The sequence below is a fragment of the Rattus rattus genome, chromosome 6, assembly GCF_011064425.1.
Source record: "Rattus rattus isolate New Zealand chromosome 6, Rrattus_CSIRO_v1, whole genome shotgun sequence".
NCBI lineage: Eukaryota > Metazoa > Chordata > Mammalia > Rodentia > Muridae > Rattus > Rattus rattus.
The window spans coordinates 22,733,331-22,755,892 of NC_046159.1; the positions used below are offsets into that span (position 1 = coordinate 22,733,331).

Genomic DNA, 22,562 nt, shown 5'->3' on the forward strand with positions numbered 1-22,562 from the left:
AGCCTTTTCTTCTGCTCCATTTTTCGGGGCGGTGGGGGGTGCTGTGTCACTACCGAAGAACAACGAGGAGAAGATCCTCAACTTCTCCTAAGCCTTTTCAATAATAGGGAGAAGTTCGATGGGGCAGCCTTGGGCAGACCCACACTTCTGCTCCATTTCCCTGGTTCCTGCAGCTCTCAGATTCTCCCATTTTATTCGGGAAGCAGCTTTCTGGTTTCTGGGTCCTGGATGTCCTTGGTGCACATTCCAAGGACTCCTCGTCCTTAATCCATAGTCTGTATTCCCTGACTCCTATCCTGGGAACCCTCATCCGGTCACTTCCTCGGCGGGACAATCTCAGTTCCCCTCCCCCTCTCAGTTCGGAGCCCACACGCTTGGTGCGTGCACATTTCAAAAACGAGGCGGGTCCAAAAAGAGGGAGGGGGGAAATGAGAGAGGCCCAGCTACTCGCGGCTTTACGGGTGCACGTAGCTCAGGCCTCTGCGCCCTTGAGCTGGGACTGGATGAGCCGAGCGGGAGGCGGGGCGCGCGTCATCAGCTCCCCCCACCATCCAGTTCCTATAAATACGGACTGCAGCCCTCCCTGGTGCTCTCTGCTCCTCCCTGTTCCAGAGACAGCCGCATCTTCTTGTGCAGTGCCAGGTGAAAAAGAAAAAAAAAAAAAAAAGGACTGGGCCGCAGGAGGCCGGAGACGAATGGAAACTAGGAATGGGGGGGGGGAAGGACGCTGTACGGGTTTAGGGGCGCTGGTGCGAGGTCCGGAAGCCGAGCCCAGGCTCCGCATTGCAGGGGATGGTAGAGGACGTGATGGGGCATGCGGCGGGAATGGAGGCGGGTGGGGGGAGGGGACTGGCCACGCTAATCTGACTTTCTTCTCCCGCAGCCTCGTCTCATAGACAAGATGGTGAAGGTCGGTGTGAACGGGTGAGTTCCAGGGCGGGGCCCCGCTCCGTTGCGCATGCCGGTCTGGCTGAATCGGGGGCTGTGCTGTAGCGTGCGGGGAGGTGGATAGGGTGGCCGAAGTACCCAAGGAGACCTCAAGGTCAGCGCTCGGACCTGGCGAAGGCTCGCACTTAACGGGGCCCCAGCTGTTGCTCCCCTTGTAACTCCGCCTTTGCTGGGGAGCGGCCCGGAGTCTAAAGTAGCAGGAGCACCCCGACACTGGCGCGCACCCGCTCAGGATCCGACCCGTAATCCCCAGGCTGGGGCTTCTTTCTTTACTTTCGCGCCCAGAGGAGTCACGTGCCAGGAGGGGAGCCCCTCCCCCATCGCCCCCTTCCTCAGGGTCGGTGGCACAGGGGTGTGAGGTGCATACCTTTGCGCATCTTCTAAGGGCTTCACTTATGGTAACTGGCCGCCGCCATGTTGCAAACGGGAAGGAAATGAATGAACCACCGTTAGGAAATCTTCCTTCGGCCTTCCTCATTCTTAGCTTGTGACTAACTTTCTCATTCCTCTCAGCTGGGTGGAGTGTCCTTTATCCTGTAGGCCAGGTGATGGATGGCGAGGTTTCCGTGCTCTCATTAGAGCTCTACTATACAATCCGTCTCTCGTTAGCCTTTATAGCCCTCCAGCCTTATTTCCCTCGGGCATAACTTATATTCTAGATTGTTCTCTGGAAGTCGAAGTGCATTTACAGAGGTCTACTTGGCCTCCCAGCCCCGGAGGTGCGGTAGCAATGGCGTAGTGCCGAGCCCGGGGGTGGGGAGGGGAGCTGAGTCATGATGGTCCTGAAAAGAAATTTTCTGCCACAAAATGGCTCCGGTGGTAGCAGCCCCCTCCCTCCAGGGCCTCCACTTCCATCCCAGCCCAGCACTGACCCAAACCCTATAGGCCAGGATGTAAAGGTCACTAAGAGGATTGGGTGTCTCAGAGCCTCAGGATCCTACCCTATTCCCCAACCCATCCTCCAGAAACCAGATCTCCCCACTCCGCCCTGATCTGGGGTTAAATTTAGCTGTCTGACCTTTCTGTATCTGGGGTCTGAGCTGGGCTCTCTGCCCTGTTCACCCCTCCACACATCTGTTGCTCCTGCTCCTTTTTTTTTTTTTTTTTTTTTTTGGGCCAGGAAAGACAGGTGTTTTGCAAATGAGTCCTGGGATTAGGGCTGGAAAGTCACTGGTTTTCTTGATCTTTCCCCCAGAAAGGGACTTGGAGGAAGCAGGTGGGCTGGCCCTGTCTTGCTCACTCTGACCTTTAGCCTTGCCCTTTGAGCTGCTGATGAATGAGTTCTCTCCTGTCCGGGAGTGTAGCCTGAAGTCCAGCCATGCTGGAACCGGCTTCCCAGGCCTGTGTGGTGGGGGTGATGAATGCCATGTGCCAAGCTTGTACCCAGACCGGGGCAAACCGCCACTTCTTAAGAGACTTAAAATTACTTTGGGGTGCTGGGCAAGGCTGTGGGCCTAATCACCTCTTGGACAGGAAAGGAACCTCCACTTTATAGCTGCTATAAAAGTCCCGCCAGCCCCGGGTGGCTCAAGGAATATAAAATTAGATCTCTTTGGACTTTCTAGGGAGGGAACATTCTATATTTGGGTTGTACATCCAAGCATTCAACCGGCTTTATTAAAGGAAATTCTGGACAAAACATGAACTTCCCGCTGCTTACGTTTCTGATGCTGTACTGAATCAGCGTAAGAACTTGCACCTTTTTGTGATGCGTGTGTAGCGGGCTGCTGTAGGATCTCCACGCCCATGGCGCAGCAGTGCTTTACTTTCTGAAGAGCATGTGTTGGCCCAGGGCTGACTACAAACCCAGGAGGGGTTCACTGATCCCAACTAACTCGCCTATTTCTTGCCTCAGATTTGGCCGTATTGGGCGCCTGGTTACCAGGGCTGCCTTCTCTTGTGACAAAGTGGACATTGTTGCCATCAACGACCCCTTCATTGACCTCAACTACATGGTCTACATGTTCCAGTATGACTCTACCCACGGCAAGTTCAAGGGCACAGTGAAGGCTGAGAATGGGAAGCTTGTCATCAACGGGAAGGCCATCACCATCTTCCAGGAGTACGTATGGAAACATGCACAGGGCACTTTGAGGAGATGGTAAGGGGCGGCATTAACTCTGTCCTGTTCCCCGCCTGTAGGCGAGATCCCGCTAACATCAAATGGGGTGACGCTGGTGCTGAGTATGTCGTGGAGTCTACTGGCGTCTTCACCACCATGGAGAAGGCTGGGGTAAGTGGCCAGGAAGCTGGAGGTAAGGGGAGCCCTTTATGGGTGCAACCTCCAAACTGAAGAGCTGAGTCTGAAATCAACTTCTCCTGCACAGGCTCACCTGAAGGGTGGGGCCAAAAGGGTCATCATCTCCGCCCCTTCCGCTGATGCCCCCATGTTTGTGATGGGTGTGAACCACGAGAAATATGACAACTCCCTCAAGATTGTCAGCAATGCATCCTGCACCACCAACTGCTTGGCCCCCCTGGCCAAGGTCATCCATGACAACTTTGGCATCGTGGAAGGGCTCATGGTATGTAGGCAATGGAGACAGCTCATGCATGAGTGGACCTTTCTTTGAAGATGTCCCTTTGGGTAAGAGGGGCTGCCCTGCAAGACCTCACCCATTGCCTTTATGTTTTCTAGACCACAGTCCATGCCATCACTGCCACTCAGAAGACTGTGGATGGCCCCTCTGGAAAGCTGTGGCGTGATGGCCGTGGGGCAGCCCAGAACATCATCCCTGCATCCACTGGTGCTGCCAAGGCTGTGGGCAAGGTCATCCCAGAGCTGAACGGGAAGCTCACTGGCATGGCCTTCCGTGTTCCTACCCCCAATGTATCCGTTGTGGATCTGACCTGCCGCCTGGAGAAACCTGTACGTATGGGGAGAGCTGGGTTTGTTTTGTCTATGATGTGGTGACTTGGGGCAAGAGCAGTCATCTTTGGTTTTGCCCTTACAAGGCCAAGTATGATGACATCAAGAAGGTGGTGAAGCAGGCGGCCGAGGGCCCACTAAAGGGCATCCTGGGCTACACTGAGGACCAGGTTGTCTCCTGCGACTTCAACAGCAACTCCCACTCTTCCACCTTTGATGCTGGGGCTGGCATTGCTCTCAACGACAACTTTGTGAAGCTCATCTCCTGGTATGTGGGGGTGGCAAGCCTGGCTCTTAAGAGTAACTGAAGGTTTGGTCCCCTCTGGTGGCCAGCTTAGAAAAGAAGCCCAAACTAACAGTTGTCCCAATCTGTTTTAGGTATGACAATGAATATGGCTACAGCAACAGGGTGGTGGACCTCATGGCCTACATGGCCTCCAAGGAGTAAGAAACCCTGGACCACCCAGCCCAGCAAGGATACTGAGAGCAAGAGAGAGGCCCTCAGTTGCTGAGGAGTCCCCATCCCAACTCAGCCCCCAACACTGAGCATCTCCCTCACAATTCCATCCCAGACCCCATAACAGGAGGGGCCTAGGGAGCCCTCCCTTCTCTCTTGAATACCATCAATAAAGTTCGCTGCACCCTCTCCTTGTGTGTGAATGCAGTGTTGTGGGGGTTATGGGCACGTGAAGGAGGCTCCATCCGGTTTTGTGCACATATCTTTATTGGCTCTGCCATCCAGCTGGGTGCTAGAGGTCCAGGGCTACATTCTAACCGAGTGCCAGCCCAGGCCGCCTGTCCAGACACCTGATGTGTCTGGCAGTGCAGAGGGTGGGGCTTGACACTGGAACAGAAGGTGCAGTCTTTGAACAGCACTGACTTTCAGAGCTTGCTGCTCTTGAGAAAGATCTGTGTCCTTTATCTGAAAACAAAGGTTAATTGTACCCAGCTCTCAAAGTCTCCAGATGTTAAATTAGGTAAAGTTGGAAGGGTGCCCAGTACAGTAGGACTAATTGTGTCCATGAAGAGGGAAGGTCCCTGCTGAGCTGTTCACATCTGTCTTCAGGTGTGGGCACTTGAAGGTGCTTTGGTTCTGGGGCAGTGACTGCCAGCGCTCACTGTTGGTTGGGAATGAAATGAAGGTGCATTACACAGTGACTCAACACCTTCATTGCTTTCAAAGGTTCCATTCAAATGTCAGCTCTGCATAGCCTCTCCTGGGAGATCCTAGCTCCCTAGGACAGGGACATTGTAACCTTTTGGTTTTGTCAGTGACAGCCATGGAGGCATTCCCTCAGCTGGTCACTGAGGCGACACCCTGAGCACCCCTAACCTTGTGCAGGCCACACCCAAGTGTGGCAGCAGCTTCATCTCAGCGGCGACCTGGCCCAGGCACTGGACTTCCCAAAGGCACAGCCATGTTCACTGTGGTGGGCAGGTGGGCAGCTAGCTGTGAGCATGTGCAGTGTCCACGCCCTCAAGGCCTTCCTAGGGAGCAAGGTCCTATCCAAAGGTACATGCGGAATCTGTTTCACACGAGTGCCTAGGCCAGTTAGCACCAGTACAAAACCCAGGGAAAACAGGCAGGTCCCGTAATCACATTCCTTACAAATGGAGAAGGGAGGCTCCCGAGTGTGCTGGCAGCATTCCAAAGATGGAGAAGTAGCAGATACCCACATGTGAGGAAGGCAGGAGTGCCCCAGTGTGTTGGGAGTTGTACAGGGGGTGGGGCCGAGCCTAGCTCCAGACACCCCAGAACCCTGGAGAGGACAAGCCAGGGCCAGGCTTCATGCGGTGGCACAGAAGATGGTCCTCTGCAGACCCACACCCCTGCCCCAGGGAGCTCTGGGGCACCAGGCCCTGGTTCCTATCTCATGGAGCTGTCAGATGAGACATCTCGATCGGAGTCCTCAGTCTCGCTTGGCGGCGGCGGCGGGTCGCTAAGCGGGACCGCAGTGAGAGCAGGAGACTTTCTAGAAAGAAACACCAGTTGTCACCTTGGGGCAAAGCAGGAAGGCTCCTGAGACTTCCAAACTTGCTTTCTCTGGCCTTATCTTTTGAGGTACAGGGGGATGCCAGGCAAGGACGGGGGAGGGAAGGAACTTGTTTTCAACTTGATGGGAGGAACAGTTTCGCTCTTTGGGACTCAGAGATCAGAAAAGTCTGAAGTCACAGCATGGAGATGTTTCCTGAGCCACACTAAGGCCCTAGCTTCTTATCCAGCAGTAATTCGGTGTGCGGGGGGCTGTGGGGACTGTAGGTGAGGCTGGGGGAGTATGGGGGTTTAGGGGGCTGTTTCACTCTGTTGTCACTGCTGACCCCAAATTCCTGGGTGCAAGCAATCCTCTTGCTTTCAGTTGATTTTCTTTTTTTTTTTAATTTATTTTATGTATATGAGTACACTGTAACTGTTTTCAGACACACCAGAAGAGGGCATCAGATCTCATTACAGATGGTTGTGAGCCACCATGTGGTTGCTGGGAATTGAACTCAGGACCTCTGGAAGAGCAGTCAGTGCTCTTAACCGCTGAGCCATCTCTCCAGCCCCTCCTCTTGCCTTCAAAGTGGCTGGGGTGGCCACAAACCCAGTTAGCGTGCTCACCATACAATGTGATTTGGGGGGTTGGGTTGGGTTGGGTTTTTTGTTCTCTTTGAGATGAGTCAGTTTGCATTCCTGCCTGGCCTGGAACTCCTCAGAGGCGAGGCTGGTCTAGTACTTGTGGCAATTCACCTGCCCGTTGCTTCTGTGCATCTGAATGATAGGTATGCACTCGTAAGCCTGACTTTTGTTTGTTGTTGTTGCTGTTTGGTTTGTGTGGGACAAGGTTTTGCTGCTGTCCAGAACAGCCTAAAACTCATGACAATCCTTCTGCCTCCGCCTTCCAAGACTGAGACTGCAGACATGTACCGCTAGGCCTGGTTTACAGATTTCTAAAAAAATCTTAGTGTGTGTGTGTGTGTGTGTGTGTGTGTGTGTGTGTCTGTGTGCACACATGCACACATAGGGCCCCACACAGGCTAGACAAGGACTCTACCACTGAGCTATATTCCAAAACCCCAGATTTACTCTTAAACAAGGTCAAACACAGAAGCTGTGATTTGGATTTGGATAAAATCCTGTCCCTCTATTTCTTTGTTCCTTGCCAGGGTTGGGCTCTCAGACCCTCAGAGCTGGGCACTAGTCGGTTTCATCTGACGGCCAAGGCAGGGAGAGGAAGCTTCATTCTAGGCCACACCTACAGGGGACTCCCAAGGACAGCTGGACATAAAGATGTGACCTGGTCACTCCCACAGGCCACTGGGGCCTGTCCAGCCTTCTTCCCTGGGAGACAGCCACGGCCACTCGGGGCGGCCCTTACCGGTCTCCGGACTGTGTGATGAGGCGGCGGCAGGTCTCCATCTGCACGTCCAGCCCCCGCTTCATGCTGCACATCTCCATGTACTCATGCAGGTGCCGGTTCATGTCGCTCTTGGCCGTGGCCAGCTCCAGCTGCGGTGGGGTGGGGTCAGGGAGGGCCAAGCAGCTCAGAAAACAAGCAAGCTTCCATCGCCTGCTTCCCCGGGATATGGAAGTGGGGGAGGGGCGGCAGCAACTGGCGCTCTAACTTCAGGCCCTCACCCTGGCGAGGCAAGGGCTCAGGACGGTGCCCCACACTCAAGCCTTTCTGGGAATCTACTCCTACTGCTACCCAAGAATCAGCCAGATGTCTGAGTTCTCTGTAAAAGCATGGCGGGTGGGGGAGCACAGCCTTCACTCCAGCACTCAGGCTGAGGCAGGAGAGTCATGACAGCAAACCTAAAACCTGGTCTCAAAAAGGGGGAAGGAGGCCACGCCAAAGGGCTCAGTGGATAAGGTACCTGCCACATCTGCCAATCTGCATTCGATGCCAGGGACCCACATAGAAGAAGGAGAAAACCAACTCCAAATTGTTCTCTGACCTCCATACCTGCACCATGGCATGTGCACACACACTTGTGCGGACACGCAAATGTACAGACACACTCACTCACACATACACGTGTGCACACACACGCGAGCGCGCACACACATGCGTACACACACGCACACACATGCACACACACGCACACACGCACGCACTCGCGCGCGCACACACACACACACACACACACACACACACACACACACACACACACACACACACACACACACAGAGGCTCAGACTGTAGCTCGGCTGGTAGAGGGCTTGCCTAGCCTGCAACAGAACCGTACTTTGATCCCCAGCATCCCATAAGCTGGACCGGGTAACACACATCTGTAATCCCGGCACTAATCAGAAGTTGCAGGTAAGTCTGTTCTAAAGCAAGTTTGAGGCCAGTTGTGAGCTACATAACTCTGTCTAAAAAAAAAAAAGCCTGCCGCTGCAGCTGTGAAGGGTTTTGCCTCAGTGGGCCTTGGCTTCAATCCCCAGACCCACAAAAGGAAAAGGCGAGAGTAACAAGGAAAGGGTGTCAATGTTGGCACAATGGTGTGACTTCACTCCCATGAGCAGAAGCGGGCCATTGGGATGCTGCACTCCTAGGGTTTCTCTAGCTCAGCTCACCCTGCTTCTGTGTGCTGCACCTTCCTCACTGACTTGGGAAGTCAGTTCCTTTAAGGCAGCAGTTCTTAACCTGTGGGTTGCGACCCCTTTAAGGGTTGAATATAGGATACTCTGCATATCAATATTTACATTACAATTATGTGAGGACACTGTAGCTGTCTTCAGACACACCAGAGGAGGGCATCAGATCCCATTACAGATGGTCGGGAGCCACCACGTGGTTGCTGGGAATTGAACTCAGGACCTCTGGGAGAGCAGGCAGTGCTCTTAACCACTGAGCCATCTCTCCAGACCTACATTACAATTCATAACGGTAGCAAAGTTACAGTTATGAAGCAGCAATGCAGTAATTTTATGGTTGGAGGTCATCACAGCATGAAGCGCTGTATTAAAGGGCTGCAGCATCAGAAGGCTGAATCCCACCGCTTTAAGGGCAGACGGTTCCTGCTCATCTGTCCATCTTTCCACCGAGCCTTCCCTCTATTGAAGCTAATTCACTGTCAAATATTCCCAAGCTCAATGCAACGGAGGGAGCCTGGCTTCTGTTTACAGCATTCCACTCTGCTTCACTTTCTTACTTATATGCGGCTCCCCCACATTAGAGAGACTTCCCATCTGAGTGATTACAAGGTGCATCCTGATACCAGAATTTTCCCCACAAAAGAAATGGGGTCTCTGTATCAAGAAGTCTCCCTCCTAGAGCTGACTCTGCAGCTGGGTTTAAAGGCAGCAAAAAAAGTAGGCTGAGGCGGAAAAGTATGTAGGCCAGAGACACTCCACGGCCTCTCTTTGTCTTTGATACAAAGACCAGGGGCCCGATGGGGGAACCAAACTGCTGTGCGGAGATCTACTTGGCTGCCCGAGGGCAAAGACAGGGCAGAAGAGTGGCCTTCAAGCTGTGGATGGGCTGTGCGAAGCCACCCGAAAAAAATGTGAAGTGGACAGGGTGGGGTGGGCAGAAAGAAGGAAGTGAGCTACAGGAGCAGACAAGGGGACAGCAGGACACTGGCATTCTGGGTCATCTGCTGGACAGCTGGGTGGTACGCCACAGAGGAGGTGGCTCGAAAGGCATGCGTGTTTCCACAATAGACTGAGCCATTTGTGAGAAAAATGATCCTGAAGATAAGAGGCCAGCTGCCATCTACACACACACAGACACACACACACAGACACACACACACACAGACACACACGCACGCACACACAGACACACACACACACATACACAGACACACACACACACTTACACACACAGACACACACACACACACACACACGCACAGACACACACACACATACACACACCACACACACACACACACACCACACAGACACACACACACCACACAGACACACACATATCACATACACACACACACATAGACACACACAGAGACATACACAGCCACACACATACCACACACACACAGACACAGAGACATGCACACACACAAACACACAGACACACATACCACACAGATACACACACACAGACACACCCCAGAGAAACACATACACACACACACACACACACACAGACACACACACAGACACACACACACACACATACCACACAGGTACACACACCACACAGAAACATACACCACACACAGACACACACATACCACATACACACACACACATAGACACACACAGAGACACACACAGACACACAGACACACACATACCACACACACACAGACACAGAGACATGCACACACACACACACACACAGACACACACACCACACAGATACACACACACAGACACACCATACACAGAGAAACACATACACACACACACACACACACACATGCACACACACACACACATGCACACACAATTCCAGGTCAGAGATCAGCTGCTACCCACACATACAAATATACCCCACCCCCATCCCCACCCCGTTTGGTCTCTCAAAGCAGAAGGCAGTACTACCAGCCATGTCTGAGTGTCCTAGGTCACCCTGATTTGCACATTGAAGGGGAAGTGCACATTCTAGGAAATGCCTTCAACAAGTCATTCCCCCAAACTTCAGACTCAGTGTGGGAGATCAGAGTGGAAAAGGCAGGGAGGGGTAGAGGTAGATGGGAAAGATGAGGGGGTGGGGCCATGGAAGAAAACTCCACCCACCACTCACGTTACCACTCAATAATGGGGGGAGGGCTGGTCTAGCACTATCTCAATAACCCTGAGATCAAAGGTCACACAGATAAAAGATAAAGGTCCCACAGATGCCCTAGGTGGAGGTCCCTGCCACCACGGCTGCCGAGGGAACTTCCTGTGCCTTTCTCAAGCCATTCTCCCAGGAAAGGACAAAAGTCATGCAACTTAGGAACAGCGTCAAACATGTTTCCGAATTTTTGGGGGGTGTGGGAGGTGGGGGTTTGTTTGTGTAGCCCTGGATGGCCTGGAAGTAGCTCTGTAGACCAGGCTGTCCTCAAACTCATAAAGATCCTCTTCCCAGTACTGGGACTAAAGGCATCACCACACACCCTGCTTCATGTCCTAGGATCAAACCCGGGCTCAGGCATGAAGGCAGGCAGCAGGCATTCTACCAAGGGAGCGCAGTCCCAGCCCAGGTGCTTCTCCTCTCACCAGATCATGTTCACATCTGGTCATTTGTGGGCTAAGGGATGAACCACAGAAGGAGTACGGGGTCACTGCGCTGACTCCTACCCGCTGACGGAAGGGAAAAAGACCAAGCCTTAAATCTATCATCTGTAAGAGGTAGGCACAGGGCTAGAGAGGTGGCTCAGCCGTTAAGAGAACTGACTGCTCTTCCAGAGGTCCTGAGTTCAAATCCCAGCAACCACATGGTGGCTCACAACCATCCGTAATGAGATCTGGTGCCCTCTTCTGGTATGTCTGAAGACAGCCACAGAGTACTTATATTTAATAAGTAAATAAATCCTTAAGGAGGCGATGGAGGAGATCACTTGTCCCAGGCAAAGCTTAGCTGGGTGGGCCTCTGGTTTTGCTCAGAGTAGGACAGCTATCTGACATATGCGGGGACACTGCAGACTCGGGAAGTTACTTCCAAAATTCCGTCTCAAAATACAAGCAGGGTGAGCCCCACAGACATGGGAATACACCTCAGGGCTTGCAGGGAGCCCAGTGGCAGAAGTCTCCTGACTCATTCCCATATCAGTGTCTGAGAAACAGCCCTGTCCACCGCCCTCTGATGGCGACCTCCTTCCTGCTGCCGACAAAGCTGCCTGCAGTCTAGCAGGCCAATCTAAACCCCAGCTCCACCACCATTCATAAATGATGCCCAAGACTCAAAAATGAAAGAGGAGACTCCTCCAGGAGCTCCAAGGCTGAGCCAAGGAGACAGGAGACCCTCAGAGTGCTGCGGTGTTTAGGGTGTTCCCAGTAATAAACACACATACTATGCCTCGTTAACCTGCCAGATCCCATCCTAAGAGCCTCGCATCTCCCTCTATCTGATCATCCTAATAACCCTGCCTGCTAGGAAAGATTATGAACATCTCTATTGGACAAATAAAGAGACAGGTCCACCCTTAGCATGGTAGAAAACATCTCTAACCCTTGCAGCCTGAGGCAAGAGGATTGCCCCAAGTTTGACTGACTACACAGAAAGAGTCTATCTGGGTGGGGCTTAGATGGCTCAATAGTTAAGAACTATTTACTAGCAGGAATGGCTTTGTCAGTCCCTGCTCTTATGAAGGACCCAAGTTTATTTTCCAGCACCCATGTCAGGGTCAGTCACCTGTGAGCTCCGGCTCCTGGGAATCTAATGCCCACCTCTGGCCACCAGGGAGGGGGGGCAGAGAGAGAGAGAGAGAGAGAGAGAGAGAGAGAGAGAGAGAGAGAGAGAGAGAGAGACTGACAGACAGACAGACACTGACAGACAGACACTGACTGAGAGGGTGGGGCAGGAAAGGAAGGCAGGTAGGCAGAACGGATGTGTGCCCACGTGTGTGAGAGAGCCTATATCAAAAGAATGAAGGAGCTGGCTGAGGTATTCCTCACTCAGTGTGAGGCTAATGGCACAGCATGAAGACCTGAGTTTGAGCCCAAAACCCATATAAAAAAGAAGCTAGGGCTAGAGAGGTGGCTCAGAGGTTTAGAGCATTGTTTGCTCTTCCAGAGGTCCTGAGTTCAATTCCCAGCAACTACACAGTGGCTCACAAACATCTATCCTGGGATCTGATGCCTTCTTCTGGCATGGAGGTGTACAAACAGAGCACTCATATAAAATAAATGAGTAAATCTTAAAAAGAAGAAGAAACTAGTCCTAGTAGAACACCACTTGCAATCCCAAAACTAAGGATGGACAGACAGACAGATGCCTCGGGATCCCTGGCCAGCCTAGCCTGCTCAGCATGTTCCAGGCCAGTGAAAGGCCTTATCTCAATTAAAACCAAAACCAAAACAACCTTAACCACACTCAACACCACCCAGGTTTGTCTTCAGGCCTCCACACATGTATGTACACACACACACACACACACACACACGAAAGGAAGAAGACCCAAGGAAGGATAAAAAGTTGGTCAGTGCAAAGCTGGATTAATGTTTACACCCATAATCCTACCACATGGGAGGTGGGGGCAGAAGCACCAGGAGCTTGAGGCCAATTTAAACAACAGGACAAGATCTTGCAAAGAAAGAGAGAGGCGGGGATCGGGGAGGACACTCAGAAAGAACAAGAGAGCCTGGGCAGTGGTACATGCACACTTAATCCCAGTAGAGGAAGAGTAAATTCTATGTAGTAAGTTCCACGGTAGCCAGGGCTACAGAGAAGGAAAAAAAGGAAAGGAAGGAAGATGGAAGGGAGGGAGGGAGGGAGGGAGGGAGGGAGGGAGGGAGGAAGGCAGACAAAATAAAGACAGACTGGTGGGAGATGGTCCGGCAGGTAAAGGCATAAGCTACCAAGTCCAAAGACCGAAAATGGACTGCTGGCACCAGCATGATAAAAGAAGAGAGTTTCCTCCCACACGTCCTCTGACTTCCACACACATACCATGGAATACATGTATGCATGAGAGAGTCTCTGTCGAAAGAATAAAAAGGGCTGGAGAGATGGCTCAGAGGTTAAGAACACTGACTGCTCTTCCAGAGGTCCTGAGTTCAATTCCCAGCCACCACATGGTGGCTCCCAACCATCTGTAATGGGATCTGATGCCCTCTTCTGGTGTCTGAAGACAGCGACAGTTTACCCACATACATGAAGTAAATAAATCTTTAAAAAAAAAAAATGAATGAAGGAGCTGGCTGAGGTATTCCTCACTCAGTGGGAGGCTTAAGGACACAGCATGAAGACCTGGGCTTGATCCTAGAACCCATATAAAAAAACCCATGCTCGGGCTGGAGAGATGGCTCAGCGGTTAAGAGCACCCGACTACTCTTCCAAAGGTCCTGAGTTCAATTCCCAGCAACCACATGGTGGCTCACAACCATCTGTAATGGGATCTGATGCCCTCTTCTGGTGTATCTGAAGACAGCTACAGTGTACTCACATATAATAAATGAATAAATCTTTAAAAAAAAAAAAAAAAAAAAAAAAACCATGCTCCCGGACACTCAATACATACATACATACATGCATACATACATACATACATACATACATACATACATGTGTGTGTGTGTGTGTGTAAAATAAATAGGAAGAAGGAGGATGGCAGAAGATTTGTTTCTCATGGTGACAGAGCCAAGATTTGAACCCACATCTATCTGCCTCCAGATCCTGAGGTCACAACTAAGGGTGTCACTCCTCCTGTCAACAGACAGAAGCTCCTGATCTTGGGGTCCAGCGAGGAGACCTACAGCGTGGCTTTTGAGTCAGCCCAGGCAGAGCCCCGGCGGCCGGCACCCTTACCTCTATCTGGTCAATGGTCTCCTGGTACTCCTTCTCCCGGGTTTTGAACAGGGACTCAGTATCTTTGATCACCTTCTCCAAGCTGTCCTCCTGCTGCTGGAGAAAGGGAATCGAGGGGCAGCCAACCAGGGAGGGACAGGAATAGGGACATTCCAGGGCCAAGGCAGGAAGAGAGAGAAAGTCCAGTTAGAGGAAACAGAATGGAGAAGGTCGGCAAACAGGAATGGGGAGAAGCCAGGGAGGATGAAAGCCACACTGGGGACAGAGCATGGGAGGGGCGGGGTGTGGAGGACATAGGGGCAGAGCCTGAGGGGCCTACGGCCAGGAAGGGAGGTTACCTCTCCCTGGGCCTCTGCGGCCGCCATGGCATAGCCTGAGAAATCCTCCCAAAGCAGCAAGGTCTCCTCAGTCTCCTCCCACGTCAGGCTGTCACAGTCGTCCTCAAAATCATACTCCCTCCTACAGACAGGGAACCCACGTGTCAAGGGCACTGGGGCCTCTGGACAGGCACAGGGCACTAAGGGAGCTCCGGCCTCGGGACGGGGCACATCTGGCCAGGGCAGCTGGGGTGCAGCTGCGGGACTCACAGCTGGCTGAGCATGCGCTGCATCTCCTCGTTGATGCTGAGGGCTGTGCTCTCCTCCTCGTCCCCCTCAGGCTGGCGGGGCCCATCACTCTCCGACAGGGAGGTGTCCTCCTCCACAGCAGCCTTGCGCTCCCGCTTCCGCCCCCCCATGGACGGGACCTTAATGGGAGACAAGTGTAGAGACTACAGAGGCGAGGCCGGGTGCATGAGGAGAGGGTGGGCAGGGAGGCCGCAGGGTGAGGGGGGCCAGCAGGAAGGAGGACAGAGAAGAGACAGTTACACGACAGGGACAGAAACAGGCAGACACACGCAGATAGGGCAGGGCTGCAGGCGAAGAATGGAGGAGGAGGAACAGGAGTAGAGCAGTGAGACGAGAGAAACGGCTGGTGATGACCACAGTATGAAGGGCTTAATGAGGGCTGGAGAGGTGGCTCAGCGGTTAAGGGCACTGGATGCTCTTCCAGAGGACCCTGGTTCAATTCCCAGCAGCCACGTGGCGGCTCAGTGCCCTCCATAAGTCCAGTTCCAAGGGAATCCAATGCCCTCTTCTGGTATCCTTGGGCAGAAGGCACTCATGTGGTGTGCAGACATTATGGAGGCAAAATATCCATACACAGAAAATAAATCTTTAGAAAAAGCAAAAGGTCGTGTTCATTAAGTGCGGAGGAATCGGGTCAGGTTTGGTTCTGAAGTCTTTCTCATTAGAGGGAGGGCTCAGCTGAACCCAGTTCTAGCTGCGAGGAAGATGAGAGACTTGTGTTTACTATGGGAGCGCTTAAGTCACATCCAGATCTGGAAGGCCGCTGGGAGAAGGAGAAGGAAGACACTAAAAACGGAGGAGCAAGGAAAACAGAAAGGAAGAAGGCGTCTTTTTGGAAGGGCCCAGTGGTTCAAAACTGAGGGCGGGTGGCTTAGAGACAGGGACTGGGACAATAAGCTTGCGTGAGGTCACACTAACCAGCTTCTTCTATGGAGAAAGCAAGAGAAAAGATGAGAGGAACAGAGAGAAGAGAGGCAGACAGAGGAGGGGGGGAGGGGGAGAAGGAGTTAGAGATGGCTTCCAAAACCTCTCTCCTGAGGCTGTTCCTTGCCTCCCAGCCTAGTCCCACCAAGGGCCCCAGGGGACAAGATGTGTCCCAGGGTGAAGGGGAGCAGGACCTGAGACTCAGGCCCGCCATAGTAGGAGCTTGTCTACCCCACCCAGCCCCTGAGATGGCGGCCGGCAGGCCCCTTACCTGGAACATCTGGATCACATCCTCGCAGTTGCGCTGCTGAGCCAGGTCGCAGAGCTTGGCCGTGATGTCAATGCGGCGGCAGATGTCCATGTCTACCTTCATGGCCTTCTCCTGGATCTTGGTGTCCAGCTCTGTCAGATTCTGTACCAGGAACACCAGGAACAGTGAGGAGACACTCAGTAGTACCTCAGCTGGGACTGATAAAACCACAGCAAAATCCTCATCCTTCAGAGCACAGCACCGTCACCTCCTCAGAAGCCCCTGACCTGCTGGATGATCCCTTTTCCCAGGGTACCCACGGGTCACACTGTGCACATCCACCCTGTGGCTCATAAGACGAACACCCAGCCAGCTCAGATCTGGGAAGGCTTGGCCTAGGCTGGGATGGGCAGGGCCTCCCTTGAACCAACGACAGCTCTCTATCCTCCTGAAACTTAAGTCCCCAGAGATGAAAGGGGCTGCTGGGAATGTCATCCAGGCAGCGGGGGTGGGGGGTGAGGGAGGGTGGGGGTGTATGTGTGCATGCCCTTAATCCCAGCACTTGGGCAGCAGAGGCAGGGGGAGCTCTGAAGAATTCAAGGCCAGCCTGGTTTACAGAGCAAGTTCAAAATAGCCAGGGCTGTTATACAGAGTAAGTCTGCTTCAAAAAACCAGAGGGGGAAGGGGGAGGGAGAGAGGGGGAGAGGGATGGGGGGGCTGGCAAATGACACTTGTACACACGAGCCAGGGGCATTATCTGCTTCAAGGCAACCCTGAGATGTCCTTCCCTCTTTCCCACATTCCACAGATGAGGCACAGAGAAGGATTTGTGGGTCAGGAAGAGGTTTAAGGCCACAGCTAGCAAGTGGCAGAACTCACACATGAGCCCAGGCAGCTGGCTCCAGAGGGGTTCACATTCCTTTTTTTCTTTTTTTCCGGAGCCGGGGACCGAACCCAGGGCCTTGCAGTTGCTAGGCAAGCGCTTTACCACTGAGCTAAATCCCCAACCCCCGTATTTTATTTTTTTAAACATGGTTGAGCTAGACTTGAACTCCCCATCTTTCTGACGGCTCTGCCTCCTCCTCCCTCCCTCCCTCCCTCCCTCCCCTCCCTCCCTCCCTCCCTCCCCTCCGGAGTGCTGGGCTTACAGGTGTGAGCTGTCAGACAGCTCAGGGCTCTGCCTTCACCAATGGCTTCAGTGGGGGAGGCAGGGGTGGCACAGGGACACTGAGGGGCCAGGAGCAGCGAGCACCCAGGGATCCCTGGGAGAAAGGGGGAGGAAGGCCCAACTCACATTGCTCATGAGCCCCTTGAAGACCACCAGTTCAGCTTTCAGTTGCTCCACCTTCATGGCGAGCTCCTCTTGGCAGGCGTCGGCCTCTTGGGCCTCCTGCAGCCGGGAGGAAAGGGGACATGATGTCGGTGTGGGGAAAGGCTTGGGAGGGACAGGGAAGCAGGGGCAACGGGGTGGCTCCCCTCACCTCCTGGAGCTCAGTGACTCGCTCTTGTAGCTGTATCCGAACTGTGTACTCCTCTTCCCACCTGACAGACATCGGGAAGGGGAGAGAACATAGCCTAGAGTCCCTCCTGACATGGCCGCCCCATCCCTCCCTCAGGCCCAGGCTCCAGACCTCAGGTCTGGTCCCCTAGATGGGAATTCGTTGAGACAAGAATTTATGGGCAGCCAGCCAGTGGGCAGCTGCAGCTGTTGAATGGCTCCACACTTCCCGGCAAGGGCTGAGCTCACCCACTGCCTGCCCAGAACCTCCGGACCAGGTACCAAGAACTATATTTAAAGACAACTGCTGCCACTTTGCCCTCTGAAGTACCCATCCCCACATGAGCCCAGTTCCACCAGCTGTCAGGTCGGTCTCATCCCCCACCTCCTGCCCACACCAATCCACCAGGTCCCCCCTACGACCCAGTCTCCCACCTTCAGTGGCACAGATCCGGTCTCCCGCTCCTGCCCGCACAGAACAGAGCTTGTTAGGCTGCTGCCCTGCCTCCTGTGAAAGCATCTGCAGGACACAGGCTGGATCAAGAGCTGCTCAGCAGCCTTGTTGGGAACAAAGTCCTTCCCCACCCAGCCCCTTGACGTGAGCTATAAGGTCACAGGGCTGGCGTGATGTTCCCCCCAGCAGAAGAAAGAAGTGGGCAAGGGAGGCTAGTGATTGCCGAGTAACCACACCCAAGAGAAAGGGAACAGAGTGGGCGAGAAGGCACGGCCAAGTAGCATAGGATCTCTCACCCGAGAGCTCAAACCCAACATTGCCAGGAGGTTGGAAGACACTTGCAATGGAGCAGGGCCTGTGAGGCGCTACCCAGGGCTACTATACATGTCATCCCGTCATAGAGACGGAAGGTGGGGTGCTGCTTGGCCCTGTTGAGAACCCGAGGCAATGCCAGTGTGCATGAACTCATCACCTCTGCCTGCGTAGACTTCCTCTGGCCTCAGAAAAGAGGGAAGGGAACTGAAGGAAAAGGCTCAAAATGAGATCCGTGGAAAGGAAGCAGCAGAGGGCAGCCTCTGCCATCCGGAGGACTAAGCTCTTGGGCCCCTTCTCTCCTCGCTCCTTCCCCTCCCTGCCCGCCCTCTCGGGTTCCATGACTCTGCTCTCCCGTGTCCTGCACCTACAGCCGCACTGCAGTGTTCCTAATAATAACTCCCAGGCAGCCGGCGAAGAGGCGGCCAGCCTAGCCACCACCCTGTAGCTGACCATGCAGCTCAGCTCTGGGCCTCCCTCACCCTCCCCAGCCCTGCCAGTCCTGCACCCCCCCATATCTGCTTCTCCTGCTCCGGCAGTGACAGTCTGAGATCCTCACCTTACACGCTTTCTTCCATGAGACCTCTGTCTTTGCTGGGCTTTCTTCCTCTACAAATATGGGATGTGGCACCCTGTGTGCCTGGCCTGTGAGTCTCTAAAGAGCCCATAGGATCCACCCTGGCCAAGATGCACCAGGGAGGGCCCCAAGTCCTATCTGATAATGAACTCAATAAATCCCAGGGAAACGTGAGCAAGTTTAAGGCAAGATGATGATTGAGATGGATCATACAGGGTAAGAAATCTGAAACTGAATTATCTAGACGTTCACGGTGTTTTCCGGTCAGTCACACCAGTGCAGTGTGACCTGCATTCAAATCAATCAAAATATCTCTCTCTCTCTCTCTCTCTCTCTCTCTCTCTCTCTCTCTCTCTCTCTCTCTCTCTCTGAGGTTCCCATAACTTGGGGAGAATCTGGGCAGTTTTGTACATCCTACATTTACCAAAGGTCTCTCCTGCAAATAAGCCCTATCTTTGAGTTGAAAAGAAAACAAGGACCATTCTTGTATTGGAAAAACTGAGCCCCAAGAAAAAGGTCACACAGGCAAAGGAGCTGAGAAGGAAGCTAGGGGGTGGCGGAGCTCCGAGGTCGCCCAGTTTAATCCTCAAGCTCTCCACGCTGCTGTCCAGGCTAAGGATGTGGGAGGGCAGTGTCGCTTTAATGAGCGCAGAAGGCAGGCAGGGGTTCTGGGGCGGAAGGGCGAGTGTCGTGTACCACACAATTCTGGCCGCCGGCCCTCTGCGGCTGCAGAGTGATGAGCTAATCAATCCCCAAGGAATAACTCTTTGCTGCCCACGACAGCTGCACCAAGGACAAACACTCTGTGTTAAAAGAGGCCTTGGAGAGGAGCAGCTGTTCCTACGGCTACAGCAGAACTTCAGAACTGTCCAGTTGACTGTTAAGCCCTTCGGGGTGGAGGCAGGTGCGGGCCAGTTCTGGGTGGTGCCTAGATGCTGGGATGAATAAAAACCCAAACACATGGGCCACCCTCGACGTGGAAGCCAGGGTGAGGACTGAACTTCCGAAAGCTGCTGACACACGTTATCTGAGGGGATGCTAACAGATTACCAATCCCTGAAGGTCACCCAGACCCGGCAATGTGTTTCCCGGGCCTCCAAATGGTCCTCACACGGCTAAGCGGATGGCAATCCCTGCCACCTTGGCCTGCACACATAGACCAGGCTATCTCCCAAAAGGGTCCCCTTAGATAAGGCACTGGAGCCTCCAAGCCTGGGCTTCCTTCCCTCTGACTGCCATCTACTTCCTCCTCAACCGGGGCTTGGTCAGCCTTCAGAAACTTGGCTCTGCCTGTGGTCCTGTCCTGTTGCCTGGTTACCAGCCATCCAGGGAGTCCTCCTGATCTACAGCCTGCACTCCAATGTGACATCCCTTCCTCTTAACTCGTGGGTTAACCTGCTAGGGGCAGGGTTCCTCTCAGAAAGCCAAACCTTCATCCTCAGAACCCACCGGGCTGGTTCTGAGATACTCTGTTCTGTATCTCTATAGGGCATGCCCATGTTACCAATGTTTTTTTTTTTTTTGTTTTGTTTTGTTTTGTTTTTTAACTTGGTCCTCATTGGCAATTCTTCTGCTAGAGCCCCTCTGCTCCCAGCCCTGTGATAGCCATCCCTTCTCCTTGTCCTAGGAGACCACTTACCCTTTCTTTCTGTCTTTTCCTGTTTGTTTGGACTGTTCCAAGCAATGCCTTTAGTTTCTGGAACTCTTGAGCCTCTCAAAGGGAACCAGGGCGAGACCTGGCTTCTGGAGGCTTGCCTTAGGGGAAGCCCTGGGCAGGGGCTGTCTCTTCTTTACTACCTCCTTCCAACTTCACTTAATTTACCTCCAAAATTAAAGCTGCACCCTTCATCCCATGTGTGGAGTTTATGTCCTGAAGTGCCCCCAGATCTGAACAGTCAAGACCCACAGATGCAGAGCCCTCTCGGACGTCTCCCTTTCATACCACACAACACCCCACAGTCAGCAGAGTCATGCAAACACTGCAGCCTGCATGAGACAGGGAGTCACGCCAGAAGAAGTATCAATTCCCAGTGTTCTAGAATGCTTCTGGCCACGAGTCTGACTTGAGAACTGTCTGTGAATTCTGGGGCCCACCGCATCCAAATCCTTCCATACTCCCCACTTTTATCACAGCAGGAACTTCAACTCTTGAGAACGTGATTCTTCCCCCCACCACACACACACACATTTCTCCGTTCTGGGAACCCTCACTAACTCTCTGCCCTGTTGTGTTTACGTGTGGCATGTCTTGAACCCTGTCCCTACCTTCGCTTGTACTCGTCCCGCTCCCGCTTCACTTTGGCCAGCACGTTATACAGTGCACGGATCTCGGGAGTGATCGTGTCGATCTGGACGCCCACCCCGTCAGGGTGTACCCACGACAGGCCAGGCCCTTGCACCAGCGTGGGTTCCAATCCCGGTCCAAGTCGGCGTGCATGTGAGAAGGACCAGATGGTGCCGGGCATAAAGCGGGTCGACGAGGAGAAGGCAGTGGAGGTGGAGGTGGAGGTGGAGGATGATGAGTGGCAGGCCGCAGAGGATGCTAGGGGTCCGGCTGGCGAGCGAGCGGGCGAGCCCAGCACCCGCGCTGATGGGGGGCACACGGCGGCCGGCCGGGAGCTCAGGGGCAGCCCCAGGGGCCGGATCGGGCTGATGAAGCCGGTCTGTACCGCCTGGTCACGGCGGGCCAGGCCCCGCCTGCCTTGCTTACCCTCCTCTAGAGCCTGCTGCAGCTGTTTCTCCAGCAGCCGATTTCGGCGCTCTAGCTCGTGCACCTTGGCTAGGAAGCAGCGAAACCGGAGGTTTAGGGTCTTGAGTACGTTGATGTTGGAGCCCAGGTCGTTGCGGAGAGCCATGGCTGCTGGGGGCGCCGAACCAGGCCCCGGAGGCGAATAGGCAGAAGGGCCAGCCGAGGCAAGCGAAGCCGAGGGCAGGTCCCCTCCCCCGGCAAAGTGGTCACCTCCCAGAGGGTCCCCCAGCGGCCCTGCCAAGCCCTGCTGCTCCTGCTGTAGGAGGAAGAGATTGGGACCAAATAACGGATTCATGGCTGCGCCTTCTGCTGGGAGAGGGAGACCAGTGCAGCAGAGGGTGAGGAGACGAGCCAATGAGATGCTTGTGGAATATGAGTGACCAATCAGATGTCCCGGCAGGAGGGCAAAGGTCATGAAGGAGGGAGCAGAGGAAGCCAATGAAAAGCCCTCGTTAGAGGATTAGCTCTGAACCTTTCCGGGGTCTGAGGTCCTGTGAGTGGAGTCAACACCGGAGGAGCCAGACTCGCCCTTCCTAGGGAACCACCGCCTAAGATCCTGACTGTAGGATCTAAGGCACAGGACCTCTGGGACTTTAGAGGCAGCCTTCCCTACTGCCTCTTCTCCGCGGTACCATGGATCCAATTCTATGGCTTTTTCCTTGGAGACTAAGAAGTGGAAGGAGAAATTCATCTGCCATTTGAGTAGGGTACAACTGTTTCTCTTTGAAGAACCCCAGGCCCACTTTCCTACAAACTGCCAGTATTCAGTCCCCTCAAAAACCACAACAGTAACCACCGGGTGGTGGCGCACGCCTTTAATCCCAGCACTTGGAGGCAGAGACAGATGGATTTCTGAGTTGGAGACCAGTCTGGTCTACAGAGGAGTTCCAGGAAAGGCAGGGTTACACAGAGAAACCCTATCTCAAAGAACAAACAAAACACAAC

The 22,562-nt window shown here is 53.6% G+C and overlaps 3 protein-coding genes across 12 annotated transcripts; 2 read left to right on the forward strand and 1 right to left on the reverse strand.

Moving 5' to 3' along the window:
- Positions 1 to 472: 472 nt before the first annotated feature.
- Positions 473 to 3,374, forward strand: LOC116903257 (glyceraldehyde-3-phosphate dehydrogenase-like). 2 transcript variants are annotated; one of them, XM_032905640.1, is made up of 3 exons: positions 473 to 642; positions 884 to 924; positions 2,804 to 3,374. In XM_032905640.1, the coding sequence occupies exons 2-3, from the start codon at positions 902 to 904 to the stop codon at positions 3,051 to 3,053; spliced, it is 273 nt and encodes a 90-aa protein (XP_032761531.1). In that variant the 5' UTR covers positions 473 to 642; positions 884 to 901; the 3' UTR covers positions 3,054 to 3,374. The 2 variants fall into 2 exon arrangements, with proteins under 2 accessions (XP_032761531.1, XP_032761530.1); XM_032905639.1 differs by lacking the exon at positions 473 to 642 and adding an exon at positions 661 to 795.
- Positions 3,375 to 3,741: 367 nt separating this feature from the next.
- On the forward strand, positions 3,742 to 4,265 carry LOC116903259 (glyceraldehyde-3-phosphate dehydrogenase-like; the record flags this gene model as incomplete). The annotated part of the gene is made up of 2 exons (XM_032905641.1): positions 3,742 to 4,085; positions 4,196 to 4,265. Coding segments are annotated over 2 exons (414 nt in total), but the record flags the coding sequence as incomplete, so codon positions are not given.
- Positions 4,266 to 4,520: 255 nt separating this feature from the next.
- Positions 4,521 to 21,944, reverse strand: Iffo1 (intermediate filament family orphan 1). Of its 9 annotated transcripts, none has more exons than XM_032905646.1 (10): positions 21,134 to 21,943; positions 17,509 to 17,569; positions 17,322 to 17,417; positions 16,049 to 16,189; positions 15,772 to 15,777; positions 14,815 to 14,972; positions 14,566 to 14,686; positions 14,228 to 14,320; positions 7,177 to 7,307; positions 4,521 to 5,790 (listed from the first exon to the last, which is right to left on the reverse strand). In XM_032905646.1, the coding sequence occupies exons 1-10, from the start codon at positions 21,910 to 21,912 to the stop codon at positions 5,685 to 5,687; spliced, it is 1,692 nt and encodes a 563-aa protein (XP_032761537.1). In that variant the 5' UTR covers positions 21,913 to 21,943; the 3' UTR covers positions 4,521 to 5,684. The 9 variants fall into 9 exon arrangements, with proteins under 9 accessions (XP_032761537.1, XP_032761535.1, XP_032761536.1 ...); XM_032905644.1 differs by having other exon boundaries at positions 14,228 to 14,323; XM_032905645.1 differs by having other exon boundaries at positions 15,772 to 15,780.
- Between the last annotated feature and the right edge of the window lie 618 nt (positions 21,945 to 22,562).

Coding starts and splice junctions, on each gene's coding strand:
- Iffo1 (XM_032905651.1), bottom strand. CDS start 21,912: ATGAATCCGTTATTTGGTCCCAATCTCTTCCTCCTACAGCAGGAGCAG. Junction 14,324..14,565: donor CCGCAGAGGCCCAGGGAGAG/GTAACCTCCCTT, acceptor CCCTTTCTCCAG/CAGCAGGAGGACAGCTTGGA. Junction 7,308..14,227: donor AGACCATTGACCAGATAGAG/GTAAGGGTGCCG, acceptor ACCCCACCGCAG/CTGGAGCTGGCCACGGCCAA.
- LOC116903257 (XM_032905639.1), top strand. Junction 925..2,803: donor GTGAAGGTCGGTGTGAACGG/GTGAGTTCCAGG, acceptor TTCTTGCCTCAG/ATTTGGCCGTATTGGGCGCC.